The 15794-nt window shown below is 50.2% G+C and overlaps 1 protein-coding gene across 2 annotated transcripts in view; it reads left to right on the top strand.

The window, feature by feature from the left end:
- The window catches only part of LOC139050396 (uncharacterized), a 151918-nt gene that overhangs the window by 74767 nt on the left and 61357 nt on the right, over window positions 1–15794 (top strand). For both annotated transcript variants that reach the window (XM_070526696.1, XM_070526697.1), the window contains 2 exons: window positions 555–638; window positions 13777–13984. In XM_070526696.1, coding sequence (XP_070382797.1) covers window positions 555–638; window positions 13777–13984 — 292 coding nt within the window. The remainder of the gene's footprint in view (window positions 1–554; window positions 639–13776; window positions 13985–15794) is intronic.

Here is a 15794-nt window from a genome sequence, read left to right on the forward strand (position 1 = left end):
AGCACCAACAAATGAAAGAGCACAGGAAGACGCCGTTGTTTAACCGAAGCCACCAGCTCCCTTTTCGCCTCGGGCCGTCATATTGGTATCCGCAAGGTACCTTTACATGCCTTATCGTTGAACGTAAGTGGGAAAAAAACGTGCCAATTTTCTAATACCTATTTCATTTCATTTCATTTGTGCAATAACTAGCATTTCACGAACGACATTTACGTTACTCAATTGAGTCGTTAGGAGGAGACTTAGTAAAATGCCTTGGAACTCAAACGCGTCCTAAGAGCTAGTTCCCTATACAGTGCATTTCTCACCTGAGAACGGGTGAAGGGAGATTTAAGAATATACTTGCTTCCTTCTGTCATTCTTCATGGCAACGACGCTCTAAGGACGTCTGACATAATGTTCAGAAACGGCCTAACGAAAGGAAGCTTTTGAAGGTGGCGTAAGGAACACGCAAGGTTTTCATGCACTGCATGACTCAAGGTTCAACATTTCCAGCCGTGTTTCTCTAAAGAGCATCGATTGGTCTTACAGTTTTCTTCTCTTCTTTTTGGCAGTTCAGATGCCCTGGACCGCTAAAATGACGCTTGCTACTACAACGACAACTACGACTACTACGACGACGACGACAGTAGCCACAGGTAGGTGCACATGTTTACCTTCGTTTTGGTGCTCACTTCCCTACTTCCTCCAAAATGAGTAACTGTTAGAAACAGCTTTATCAATTCTAGGACCAAATACGGTTCTCGCATTGTCTGCCGTCGAATCTTGGGCAATTACTCTTGACATCGGTAGACGACTTCAAACCAACGTCAAAAAATTTACGGTCCATTCTGCGTATGGAGATTAATGGTGATGGCAACGCGATTAACATTTTCTCGCGACTGGTGGTGCGTAGCTGGTGATTACACGTGAGAAATTCTGGTGATTACGTAAATACTGAGACACAAACTGGGTTCGATGGTATATTCAATATCAGAATATTGTCGACATTTATGTCGTTTTGTTGGTTTATATATGCATTTATAAATGCAATATTGTACATATGAATAAATGTAGATGGTATACACGTTGTTCCAGCGAACATTTTCAAAAACGTTTAAAGACTGCCTGTGGCAGATAGCGCAATTCTAGTTCAGGAGCTGGTCAGCTCGAAGGGGCGTACAACACTTACACAAAATATTGAAGTGCACAATAAGCTAATTAAGGATAATGCACTGATTAGCTAATTTAGGAATTACCTAATGGTATAATTGTCCTTTGTTTGCGCAGTTTTTCTTTGTTCCCATAATGTCATACCAACTAGCCCCTCACGGTACGCTTCTAGATATAATTCGCTATCTACAAATCGTAGCGCGTGAAACTGTAAAAAAAAAGCCACTTGAAAATTAGTGTGTGGATGACACCATTTACGAGATATACGCTGTCAAAGTTCTAGTAAAAATGCCCTGTCGTTCAACTTACTTTATGAACAAAACGTCCTTTTATGCATTGAAGCACAAAAGTAACTGAAACGGTAATGAATTTCTCGGCAAGCTCGGAAACTTATATCTCATCCTGCGAATTCCTTCCAAGTGGATTGCTATTACGATATACACAGCTAAAATTCTGTATTACAATATTCGCCACAGCCTAGGTGGCTGAAAACTTAATTAGCGTTTTTCTAATTAGTAGGTAATCATTTTAATTTTTGTGCAAGCAATGCGCTCCTCTTTGTGGAGACCAACTCGTCCACTACAATTTGGTTATCTGCCAGGGTAATTTTTTTTTTTTATTTGAAAGTATTCGCTGAAGAACCCGGTATATGTTCTAGACATTTGTACAGCTCAGAACGAAATGTGCTACAGTTTGATAGTCCAATAGTAAATAGCTGAGTATCATCTTCTCGTCTGTCGCTTACGGCGACGAGCAGAGGCTGATATATTGCAAACTACGATACATACGTGTGGGGCACAGAGTATCTGATTATTCGGGCAAAAATTTGGTCCAGCCCACCAGCGGTCATGGTCATGGGTACCTTCACGAAGGACGCCCGTTCGGCGCCAGACGTAGTCCTCATATATTTAGAAAACTAGGCACTTTGGGGTTTGGAGAGGTCGATGTAGAAGTCCCGAGGGTGGGTAGAGTGGCATGTGCCGTCCTATAGCGTTGTCGTAGCGACGTATGAGCACAGTATTCCTGTAAGCTGTTAGGTTCATTGACATGAATTGCTACACCATCTCCTTGTTGGTTCCAAGGCATACGCAGACATCGGCGACAACAATGTTTTGGCGGTTCTACGCTACGTGAACCGTGCAGGCGTCTCCCACACTGTTGTGCACTAACATGTCATCCACGTGGGGCGACATACGTAGCGCCACGTATTCGAATGTGAATTGGCGACTCAGAACTTCCTTGCATAGGGCGACGCCGGCGCTCCTCGATTTGAACTGATTGCTGTGCCTGACGAATTCAAACCCGCTTGCACTAGGGATCAGTTGCACAGTCGTAGCATGGTTGGTTTCTAACCCTTTTCTTTCAGCGCAGGAGCTCGATGTGCCATACTGACACGTGTACTTGTTTTTATCACGCGACACATTTCACCGCCTAACAAATGTTATCGCATGGCGCAGGACACGCCTGCATGTATCAGAAGTTTCTGGAGTGTTATCGATGGTTCCATCCGCTGTCTGTGACCGAACTTTGTGAAAACCGATTGCATGCGCGCATGACGCGAATAATGTAGAATTTCGCAGAAACCACGCGGGTGCATTGCATCCTTCGACGACGCTTCGTCGAGTACCAGTTCCGTGACCGTGTTTGGGTTTGGACGCCAATACGTCGACGAAGACTCACTGAGAAACTATTTCGACGTTATTTCGGACCCTACAAGATCATCCGACGTGTTGGTGAACTGGGCTATGAGGTCGTACCAGACGGCATTTCGCAGTCACAGCTGCGCCGGGCACGATCTGAAGTGGTCCACGTAGTGCGTCTGAATCTTTTATACGCACACTGACGAACTTCCTTATATTGTTGTTTTCTTTGCTAAGAGTGCTTTTCTTAAATTACTTTCCTTTGTTTGCAGCATCGGGTCGATGCTTTTTGAGAAGGGGGGATTTACACGTGTACTTGCCTTTATCGGGTTGCACGTTTCACCGCCTAACAAACGTTATAGCACGGCGCAGGACGCGCCTCCATGTATTGGAAGTTTCTGGAATGTTATCGATGGCTCCATCCGCTGTCTGTGACCGAACCTTGTAAAAACTGATTGCATGCATGTGCGACGCGAATAATGTAGAACTTTGTAGAAGACACCCGGGTCCCACCGATGAGTCTGGAATATTAAACGATTGATGTGTAAAAGCCGACGCGCATGAGCCGTTGAGGAGATTTTCAGCGATCGCCACTGTGTTCAACGCTCTCGTTGTGCTTTAAGTGTAGCCTGTTTTGTGGGCACACGTTTGCCCAATAAAAGCTAGTTTTGCCTTTCACAGTATGGCTACTGTGTCCTTTGACGTCGCGACCACGTGACATCTGGTGGAGGTGCTTTGCGTTTGCGTACCGGACGCCCCCACAAAGCCGTGACCCAAGCCCGCACGCGGAAGACAACACCAATGTGCCAAGAACCAGAAAGGTAGCTGCAGGCTAAGAGGACTGCCCCCGGAGCACGGACTTTTGCCTAAGACGACCAGGAAGATCGCCACCAAGTCCACCCCAATGGCAGCCCCAGCGTCCCCCTTCGTGCTGCAGCAGCCCAGGGAGCCTCCGACGTTCCGCGGTTGAACGTTCGAGGACCCGGAAAGCTGGCTTGAGACGTATGAGAGAGTCACTGCATTTAACTTGAACAACGACGACAAACTGCGACATGTCTTCTTCGCATTTGAAGACGCGGCCAGGATGTGGTTTGAGAACCGAGAAGCCACCTTAACGACCTGGCACCTGTTCCGAAGCGGCTTCCTGCAGACATTCGCAAGCGTCGTATGCCGAGAACGAGCCCAAGTGGTATTAGAAACCCGAGTGCAGCTACCTAATGAGACAACCGCGATCTTCACGGAGGAAATGAGCCGTCTATTCAGCCATGCCGACCCTGAAATTCCCGAGGCCAAGAAAGTCCGCTTACTCATGCGTGGTGTGAAGGAGGAACTTTTTGCCGAAATGGTATGAAGCTCACTGAAGACCGTCGACAAGTTTCTTCGCGAGGCCACAGCATTGAGAAGACACTCGAGATGCGAAACCGGCAATTCGACCTCCGCACGAGCTCGACAAACTACGCCGGAGTTTAGTCACTGGCCACCGACGACCTGCGCAAGACTATGCAAGTGGTCGTGCGGGAGCAGATACAGAAACTGTTCCCATCATCACAGCCCCAAGTGGCTTCGATCGCCGACGCCGTATGTGAGCAGCTCCAACAACAACTCGAAGTAGCCTCTAAATCGCCGCAGCCTCAGACGCAAGCGATGAAATACGCCGCCGTCGCCCGCCGTCAAGGTCCCCCTCCAAGATGGCGCCAGGGCCCCGTAACGCCACATTTCCGTCGTCCACCACCGCCGGCACCAGCACGCCCCCCCGTCGCCCAGCGCAGCTATCCGAGCAAGACAGACGTTTGGCGCGGTCCTGACCACCACCCGCTCTGCTACCGCTGCGGAGAAGCGGGTCACGTCTATAGACTATGCCCATACCGGGAATGGGGACAGCGAGGTTTCGCCGTCAACGCTCCGCGCCGCAGCAAGGTGAAAGCCCTTGCGATAACACCGACTACCTCGCTGCTACTCAGTGGAGCTCTCGATGACCATCGCGTTCGCCATCACCAGGGCGCTACCTGTCGCCGCAGTGCCGACCATAGACTGACCCAGCCCGGGCCCGGACAGCGTCTCCATATCGAGAAAACTACAAGCAGCAACCGATGGAGGTGCGGTTGCTGTTCCTCGAACTGACGAAGATCCTCCGCGACCGACGAAGACACCGAAGAAACTACCTCAACGACATATCGACACGCCGCCGTTCCGACGAAGTTTGGAAGCAAAGAATACGACGACGAAAGACGACCTGACGACGCAACGTTCCAGCTTCAGATCAACACGACGCACCAGTGAACCGACGCCAAGAGCTAACTGCAACGCCAGACAAAGAACCACCGACCTTGACGTGCTTCTCGACGGCCGCGCAGTTACCGCCCGTGTGGACACAGATGCCGATAACTCCGTAATGAATCGACACATCTCCGCCCGGTTGAAGAAAGTTAAAACTGCATAGGAAGGCCCTCAAATTCGAACCGCTGGAGGACACCTCATTACGCCGACTGGAATCTGGGCGGCACGAATAACCGTTCCTGACCGGACTTAACCTGCCACCTTAATTATCCTTTAACAGTGTTCACGAGACGTCATTCTCGGCATGGATTTCCTGAACCAATACGCGCAATCAGAGACCTGAAGTCCAAATCAATGGCGCTGTCGGACGAACAAGCGATACCGCCGGAGAGTTCTCGTAGTCACCACGCCTTGAGTGTTCTGGAAGATCAAGTGAGCATCCCGCCTCGCTCGAGCATTGTTATTTCGGTCGCCACCACAATACCCGCTGACGTAGAAGGCGTCATCGAAGGCGACCAGCGTCTACTGCTCGGCCGTGAAATTTGCGTCGCTAGAGGAATCGTTCGACTGTACGGAGAAAACACGAAAGTGTTGCTGACTTCAGCCAGGAGTTCAAGCATATCAACAAGGGCACGACGATCGCATACATCGAGGATATTCTGGAAACCAGCAATGCGTTTGTCCTCTCGGATTCTGCAGCACGTACCCCGACGACCGTAGGTCCAGAAGCAGACTTCGACATAAATCCAACTCTCCCCATGATTAAGCAACATCAGCTGAGGAGCATACTTCGACGATACAAAGAGTGCTATTCGACGTCACCAAGGACTCGACAAATGCCAGTCGCAAAGCATCGTATAATAACCGAAGAGTGTGCTCGACCACTTCGCCAGAGCCGTTATCGAGTTTCTACGCGAGAACTTGAGGCTCTAAGGCACCAAATCGACGAAATGCTGCGTGACATCATCCAGCCGTCCAAAGTCCGTGGGCATCTCCTGTAGTCTTGGTGAAGGAAAAGGACGGAACCCTACGTTCCTGCGTTCATTATCGTCGTCTGAACAAGATCACGTAGAAGGATGTATAACCCCTCCCACGAATAGACGACGCAATGGATCGGCTCTGCAACGCTAAATACTTCTCCTCGATGGACCTCAAGTCTGGCTATTGGCAAAAAAAAGTCGACGAAAGAGATGGCGAAAAAACAGCCTTCATAACCTCTGACGGTCTCTACGAGTTCAAGGTTATGCCAATCGTACTGTGCTCGGCGCCTGCAACGTTCCAGTGGTGATGGACACGGTATTAGCAGTGTTGAAGTGGCAGACCTGTCTCGTTTACTTGAATGACGTCGTCATCTTCGCCGGAAATTTCTACGATCACCTCAGGCGGCTTCCGACAGTACTAGAGGCCATCAAGTCATCAGGGCGTACTCTGACGCCGGAAAAATGCCGCTTCATTTACGATGAGGTTCTGTTCCTAGGCCACGTAATCAGCAGATCTGGTGTCCGTCCAGGCCCGCAAAAGACAGTTGTCATCCCAGCGTTCCTGCAAATCATCTACAAGAAGGCAGTGCGTAGATTCCTTGGCATGTGTGCCTACTACAGGCGCTGTGTCAAAACCTTTTCACGCATCGATGAGCCGTTGACACGTCTAACTAAATGTGATGTTGAGTTCAAATGGGAAACGCCGCTGGCTGACGCATTTGAAGAACTCAAATAACCCATGCAGTCGCCGCAGGTACTTGCGCATTTCGACGAGTACGCCGATACAGAAATCCATACTGACGTCAGTAGCCTAGGCCTCGGTGCCGTTCTGCTCCAGAGGAGAAACAGAGTCGAACAGGTGATAGCTTACACGAGCCGCTCACTGTCAAAAGTGGAAGGCAACTATTCTACGACCGAAAAGGAATGCCTCCCCATCGTTTGGGCTACAGCTAAATTTCGCCTTCATCTTTACGGCAGGGCATTCAAAGTCGTCAGCGACCATCAAGCGTTGTTTTGCCTAGCGAATATAGAGGATCCTTCAGGACGACTGCCGCAGTGGAGCCTCAGATTACAAGAATACGAGAGCACTGTAACCTACAAGTTTGGACGAAAACGCTCCGATGCCGATTGCCTATCGCGCGCCCCCATTGATCCGCGCCGCAAGATGACGACAATGACGATGCCTTCCTTGAAATGATAAGCGCGGAAGACTTCGCTGAGCAGCAACGAGCAGACCCGCAGCAAAAAGCCCTCGTCGAATATTTGGGAGGGCACAGCGACGTTGTCCCCAAGGCATTTAAGCACGGATTATCTTCCTTCATGCTTCAAAACTAGCTACTCGTGAAGAACTTCTCACCAGTACGCGCCAACTACATTCTTGTTGTTTCGTCGGCGCTGCGTCCAGAAGTACTGCGCGCCCTACATAACGATCCGACCGCTCGGCACCTGGACTTCTCCCGGACGCTAACGAGGATACAAAAATGATATTACTGGGCGCGCCTAATCGATGTTGCCCGTTACGTCAAGACATGCCGAGACTGTCAGCGACGTTAGACACCACCCACAAGGCCAGCCGGATTACTAAAGTCAGTCAAGCCTCCTTGCCGACCTTTTCAGCAGACCGGGATGGACTTCTAGGGACCGATTCCGACGTCTACGTCCGTAAATAAGTGGATCATCGTGGCGACGGACTACCTCACCCGCTTCGCTGTAACTAAAGCCCTGCCGAAAGGCAGCGCAGCCGAAGTGCCAAAATGTTTCATCGAAAGCATTCCACTGCGACATGGCGCCCCAGAAGTCCTCATCTCCGACAGTGGAACGACCTTTACAGCGGAGCTCACCCAAGTCGTTCTTCAGTACAGTCAGACAAGGCACAGGAGGGCAACTGCCTACCATCCACAGACAAATGTTCTTACGGAGCGCCTGAATAAAACCCTCGCCGACATGCTAGCAATGTACGTCCACGTTGAACACAAGACCTGGGATGCCGTCCTGCCGTACGTAAACTTCGCTTACAACAGGGCGGTGCAGGAAACAACAAAGATCACGCCGTTTAGGCTGGTTTACGGCAGGGACCCGGTGACGAAGCTCGACGCCATGCTGCCGCACGTCCCTGAGGAGGAGAATGTTGACTTCGCTGCCTATCTCCAGCGTGCCGAAGAAGCCCGACAGCTCGCCCACCTAAAGATGAAGCATCAGCAGCGTACCGACTGCCGACACTACAACCTCCGACGACGCTTCGTCGAGTACTAGCTCGGTGACCATGTTTGCGTTTGGACCCCAAAACGTCGACGAGGACTCACTGAGAAACTATTGCGACGTTATTTCGGACCCTACAAGATCATCCGACGTGCTGGTGATCTGGACTATGAGGTCGTGCCAGACAGCATTTCGCAGTCACAGCGGCGCCGAGCACGATCTGAAGTTGTCCACGTAGTCCGTCTGATGTTCTTTTACGCACGCTGCCGGACTTCCTTATTTTGTTGTTTTCTTTGCTACGAGTGATTTTCTTTATTACTTTCGTTTGTTTGCAGCATCGGGTCGATGGTTTTTAAGAGAGGGGTATTGACACGTGTAGTTTTCTTTATCGGGCGACACGTTTCACCGCTTCACAAATGCTATCGCATGGTGCAGGACGCGCCTGCATGAATCGGAAGTTTCTGGATTCTTATGGATGGTTCCATTCGCTGTCTGAGACCGAACCTTGTGAAAACTGATTGCATGCGTGCGCGACGCGAATAATGTAGAACATTGTGGAAGACACGCGGGTCCCAGAGATTAATCTGGAACATACGGCGATTGATGTATAAAAGCCGACGCGCATGACCCGTTGAGATTTTCGATGATCGCCGACTGTGTTCGCCTCTCTTGTTGTGCTTTATGTGTAGCCTGTATTGTGGGCACAGGTTCGCCCAATAAAAGCTAGTTTTGCCTTTCACAGTATTACTACGGTGTTCTTTGACCGCGCGGGCATTAGGAGCAAGATCTTTCGAGGGGCCAGGATGCCTCCGATGTCCAAGGAAGAGGCAAAGATCGTCGTGCGGCCCAGGGGAGGCCTGTGTATCAGCAAGTGTGGACCTACCGCAGTCGCCAATGCCATATGGCAGGCTGCCGGTCTCGATTTGGCGTCGCGAGACACCGATACAATGTGTCCCAACTTTCAACAAAACATAATGGTGATCAGCACACCAAACAGGGACAACGCTGCACGCTACGCCGGCATCGACGGCATCTCCATCGCCGGTCAACATTTCGAGGTGAGCCCTCACGAGGCCGCCCCGCACTGCCCCGTTAGGTGGTAGCCCATCTGGTCTGCCATATAGGATACGTCCAAAGATAGTTTTCGCATTTGGCAATGGAACTGCAGGGCGTATTCTAACAAAAAAGCCGTCTGCAGCAGTTCTTCAGGTGTTGCGTTGTCAAACCTCAAGTCATTGCTTTGCAGAAAACATTAGTCTCCGCCGCCTCGCTCCAGGGCTACAGGGCCGTGTCGGGCCTGCCTGGAGGGCGAGAGATTTGCGCCTTGATTGATAAAAGGCTGACTGATCTCACCCACGACCTCAAGCTGGCGAGTGGTAGAATTGAATATGTAATCATTGAGATCCTGCTCGACGTACCACAGCAGAATCAGCGCAGAAACAGCGTGTACGTCCTCAATATCTACAGCAACCCCAAGGGCTTGCGCCAGCACTTCAAGACCATCCTCAAGAAAGCGACCGACTTGACCGGCCCTTGACCCTTCTTCGTCGTCAGTGGCTTCAATGCACCGTACGGCATCTGGGGTTACGTCTACGACACTACCAAGGGGCGCAATCTGTGGCAAGACGCCAACGAGAAGGACCTCACTCTGCTCATTGACAAGAATTTTCCTGCGCGCATCGGCAACTCCCTGCGGTATGATTCGGTCCATGCGGTCCATGCGGTATGATTGGTCCATGATGCGGTCCATGTGGTATGACTCTGTCTTACTTGATCTTCCCTGAGCCCCTTCACTTCCTGGAGACAACTCCCAATCTTTTCTTTCAAGTTCAAGTTGCATTTTTCTTAACTTGCGATCTTTATCGCGTTTCTCTCTCTCTCTCTGTCCCGTTCTTCTCTCTCTCATGGCCGTTTCTCTCTTTCTATAGAAGTTCCAATCCCAATTCAATTTCTTGCTCACTGGCCTGCTCGGAAATTAGCTCCAATCATTTCGATTTTAGCATTTTTTGTGTCCATTTAGGCCGAGGTCTTCACCAATAATCAACACTTCGTCTCTCAGCAATGTCCTTAACTCCATGATTGCTGCTTTGCTGCCTTGGTCCTGCTCCTTAAAGGGGTGGAGACATCAAAATTTTCGTTCATGCGTTTGTTGATTTAAACGTTGCGTCATGCTTCAGGGAGCACGATACACACAGCGGGATTCATACATATCCGATAAATAATTTAATATACTGAGCGATTTCGGTTTCGGTTTCTGGGCTCCGGGGGATGCTATGACGTCACAGAGGAGGAAACGCAACATGGCTTGGTCACGTGGCCCACAAAAAATAGTGACGTAAAACTATGCTGCGTCGTCTGCTCGCGCATACGCGTGCTCTGCCAGCAGAGTTCAACTGGCGATTCGAAGTGCATGTCGCGATTATTATAATTATTGCGAAGAGCGACAACAACGGTAAGAAAATATTGCGTCTTGTGAGAGTCGGTGATTCATTCCGAAGCGCCGTAAGCTTTAGCTTCGAAGTGAACCGGAAAATGCTTAGCCACGATATCGGCGGCGCCGAACGATCAGAGGCGGTGAAGCTGCCGTCGGTGCACAGAGTGACCACTCCTCGGACGCTGATTGGCCGCTTCGCCATACGGCTGCCACACAAATGGGTCGCGGGCCCGTGCTCTCTACGGCTAGGAAATCTCGCCGTTCGCGAGCGAAACCGCCGTCGCACGGGGGCCCGCGAACGGCAAACGGCGTGCGGCGAGTTTCCGTGCCGGTAACGTGGACGGGCCTTCACATTAAGAAAGGCCAAGCGAAGGAGAGACCGCTCCGAGCTGCCGAACTATGCGACTATGTGAGGAGAGAAGCGGACAACACGAACGCCGCATATCCTGGTCCCTTTCGGAGTCGGGCGGCTACTGTTTTACACTCAAACGTGCAAAGGCCCGTCGGCACGGCGACTCGCTGCACGCAGTTTGCCATTCGCGGGCCGCCGTGTGGCGTTCGTGTTGTCCACTTCTCTCCTCCTGTGTCCGTGTCTGCACGCCTTACCCCTTCTTTGCATTAAGAAAGGATTTCTATATGCCTGTAGCTCGGTCATAGTGGAGGCTATGCTCGGTCGCTCGGCTCAGCAGACTCCGTATAGGCATTTCATCGCTACTCATCATACGTCACGTTTTTGTGCCGGTGTGCTATGACGTCCATATTTTCGTTCCTCCTCTGTGACGTAGTAGCTGCCGCGCTAGCGATGGGTCTCGACTACGAGAGGGAGTTTTTAATGACTTTTTGGAGCTGAATTAAAATAATTTTGAAATGTTTGCAGCGTCCAATACCTCGTTCTGGGTGTCCTTGCATACGGAAGCAGCCTACAACACGCTTTTTATGGCTTCAAAATTTGGTGTCCCAACCCCTTTAAACCTACCTAGGAAAACGCAGCCTAGCTAACAGTCAACTATCTAGCTTCCATGCTGTTCTAAACAGAACAACCACAAAATGAAGCCTAGAGAGTCAAAGCAAAACCAAGCACTCACCGCAGACACAGCACCACGTCGCAAAGACCGTCTCACCGCTGTCAACCAGTTGTAAGGATTGGAAGGTCAATCCCACCACTCGTAATCAGTTATCAAGATTGTAGTCGGGCATGAATTAGATGGTAGCTTGCCCATGCCGTCGTCCGACTTATCCACGCTGAGGACGTTGTTGAAGGGAAGGGCTGCTTCTCATCGAGAACGAGGAATGTGGGTTTATTAACAGTATCTACATAAGGCCGTTGCAGTACATAGGTCTAGCATGAATGCGAGAGAAAGTGCCCTAAGGAGCCGCACAACAGCGGTTTATAAGCACTCGGTTCTCCCTCGATCCCTAGGTGAGAAAACCGTTCGACCAGTCACTGTAGACGATCCGCCGTTGAGAGGGAGGGCACACACACACACACTTCCGTACAAGTTCAGACGTACTTCGCAGAACTCAGGGTTTACGTTAGGAACGGCGCGTGGGAGGGCGCCTCCAAATACTTTCCGTCGGGAACTGCCTTGGTCATGGCAGCCCGGTTCGGCGGTGGTGTGTTCACTTTCAAGGCCTGCTTCGGCGAACTCCGGCCCGCAGTCCCTCTACGAAGAATCGAGGACGTGGCGTATTGTCCTCCGGACACAGTAGATTTAGTGACGCCGTTTGGCTAGAGGATAATGGTGGCTTTCCAGGAAAAGTCGAAGCCACTCTCGCACCTGGCTGGCAAAACTTGCACCTCCGCAGGCCGTTCTTAACAACAGTGATCTACACAGGTGGGGAAAATGGACGGACGGACGGACGGACCGATGGACCGAACGACCGACCGACCGACCGACCGACCGACCGACCGACCGACCGACCGACCGACCGACCGACCGACCGACCGACCGACCGACCGACCGACCGACCGACCGACCGACCGACCGACCGAACGACCGACCGGCAGGCAGGCAGGCAGGCAGGCAGGCAGGCAGGGCAGGGCAGGGCAGGGCAGGGCAGGGTCCGTCCATCCGTCCGTCTATCGCCTTCGCATAATGATTTTTGTTCCATTTAGGCCCCATTGAAAAAATCCTCAAGCTGCTGCTCTAAAGCCGAAATGCGCTTGCATTATTCAGCGCAAGATCTCAAAAGCAGATTGCTGCTTATAAGAAGGGCGTCTTGTGACGTTTCCAAGGGGATTTTGTGAAGTTGACAAGTTAACAATTTTATGGGGGAGTTAACTTTACCCCATGAGATGTACACAGGGGGGTGCGCTGGTGGATGCTGGAGGCTCTCCCTAGCATTGAGATCAATAATTACCGAAAATGATCGGAAAACCTATTAGTACAGCACCCGCAAGTTGGGCATTGAAAGTATGTGCCATGCCTGGAAAAGACTATCACCACCATTCAGACGTCGCCACTATTCAGTCGCAATGAAGCGCGATGCCGTTCAGTCAATTTTGCTGCAAATACGCTACCACCTTCCATTGCCATATCTGTGAACGGAAATGCACTGCGTGCGTGTAGCGCTGGCCGCGTGCTACATTTATGAAACGAGGTAGCTATTACAACGTGGGCAAACGTACTCTTGCCGAAACACTTGGATTTGCGGAGTACACAAATCGCTAGATGTACCGCGCTTTGACTGTACGTAAAAAAATCCGAGCTAGAAAGAATTCTTAAAGATTTCCCAGGGGTGGGGGGGAAAGGGGGGCTATATGTCATAGCTCTTAGAGTCTTTCAGTGTTGCAATAGTTTTCTGTTAAACTCGATGCCTCTCGCAATTTCTTGCTTTGCCTGGCGGTGTTAGTTGGAAGACGGCTCTTGGAATGCACTCAGAAAATAATAACGACTCTGCTCGAAGAGCTGCCGATAGAGTTTGTGTTGAGCTCAGATGCAAGCACTGAAAGCTTTCGCTAAGAGGAAACGCACCTCAGTTACACTTGGGTATTTTATGTTCGCAACAGTAATCCTTTTTTTCGCAGGTGAGCTACGCATGAGTAATCGACAAGCGCAAGACTAATCCTTCGCTTCCCATTTCCTGCCTGCAGTGAAAGAAATCATCTGCACCATAGGCTACAGTGCCACCTCTCAAAGCATGTACCCACCCGACAAATACTGTGACTACCTCTTCTACAGTGACGTGGGCATATTTGCCGGCCGAATTAAGGAAATTTACGATTCCCCCAGCTGGCATGTATTCCGCCAGATGGCCAGGACATACAAGACTATGAAGCTAGGAATTTCGTTCGACACTGCGTAAGTTATAAAAATCGCTGGCTTTTGTGGCTAAAAAGTGATCTCCGGAAAAAAAACTTAGCAAGTCCGCCGCAAACGCGAGACACCGATTGCGATCCAATCACAGTATGAGTAAGCGTGACTCAACGAGGACGTAGAAAGAAACATATACACAGAGACAGCGCTGTCTTTGTCTGTCTGCTTCTTTCTACCTCCTTGATTAGTCGCGCTTCTATCATGATTTATCATGGCATCATGGTTATCTTTCTATTATGGTCGCGATTCTATCATGGTGTAAAACCATGTACCGCCTCAACGTGTTTTCATTAAATTAACTAGCACTGTTTCACGTGTGCACAGGTTTAATGAATACACATCGCTCGATGAGAGCGGAAACTGCCTGTGAAAAACACTGCAGTTAGGAATCGCGGCCCGCAGCCGCGAGCCAATTGATGTTCCTGCAGTAGTCGCTTCAACGCGTACGAAACATCGAAAGCATAGCGTATACGAAGCTATCGTCACTATGCGCACTGTTCAAACATCACAGATGGCTTTCAAGGTGAGGCCCGCGCGGGCACACACGTTACCCACGTCGACGACCGCTTTCAAGACATACCAGTGCCTGCTATGCATTCCTGTGGCGTTCGCCAAAAGTGTCAATTGAATAAAGAACCTACTTTAGAGACGGAAAACTGTACCTTTCACAGTGGCTCGAAAAGAACATAGAGTTTCCCACTATAACACCTTGGGAGAAATCTGGCGCCACCGCATATGCGATTTTCTTAAGGGTTGCCGTACCGTCATGGGAATCACGGTATATGTGTCTGCCAGGCATGTGTTGGCTGTTTTTGTAAGAGGCTTCATCTTAAACGCGGATATGGCTACACAAATAAGGCGTTCCTAAAGTAAAATCTTCATAAAATATTTGAATTCACGCATATTACATATTTACTCCCCTACAATGCATGACCAAGCGAAGGAAAGCGAGAACAGACCATAAACTGCTGCAACGCGAGCACGAATCTTGTCGTCTGTCTTCCACCTTTAGCAGCCCACTGATACTTCTTGCGTATCATATTATTGTAGATGCAATAACAAGTTCGCATAGTTGATCAAAACATGTTTTTGTGTAATAATAAAGCTAAAACAGCCTGTTACGTGTTGTTTTAGTAGAAAATGGATGATTGTAACAGCCGGAAGGGGGCCTGCCTGGCTCTGCGAGAACGATGCCAATGCGAAGTCACAATATATCGGCATTCCCATGCATACCACATCGCAGCAGCGCCAGATTTCCCTCCCTCTAGGTAATATAGTGACAAACTCTATGCAAAATAAGAAATGGCAGCGTATGGAACTGAGCGGGGGGGAGGGGGCGGAGGCTAAAGATGGCGCTACCTAAACAGGAAGCGGAAATGCCATTGTTAATGCAAAATTCAATATGGCCGCTTGTTACTGGTGGCGCACGCTGGGTACGCGCCGTGCTCGCCTTGTTGGCTTTGCGGCATGCCTCAGCTGCCGCGTTTTATACGCCAGGAAGCAAAAGAGCCTCTACTGACGCCCATAAAAACAAGCCACAAGTGAATGAACAGGACGTGCGAATTTATAGGCAGAAGAAAAGCAGTGCACCTTCTCGAACAAGAGCAGAAATAAAATTTGCCTGAGGAGATGCGCTGAAACCATTAACGCGAGCTCGTAAACTGCTCACAATCGTCATCGCACATGGCGATCTGGTTGCGAGCGACGATTAGTAGCGCAGGCGAATAGGCCCGTGCAACACCTGTTTGCATCGACAGTCACCGTAACTTGCATTCCGAAGCAATCGGGTGACGCA

The sequence above is a fragment of the Dermacentor albipictus genome, chromosome 10 (assembly GCF_038994185.2).
Source record: "Dermacentor albipictus isolate Rhodes 1998 colony chromosome 10, USDA_Dalb.pri_finalv2, whole genome shotgun sequence".
Lineage (NCBI taxonomy): Eukaryota > Metazoa > Arthropoda > Arachnida > Ixodida > Ixodidae > Dermacentor > Dermacentor albipictus.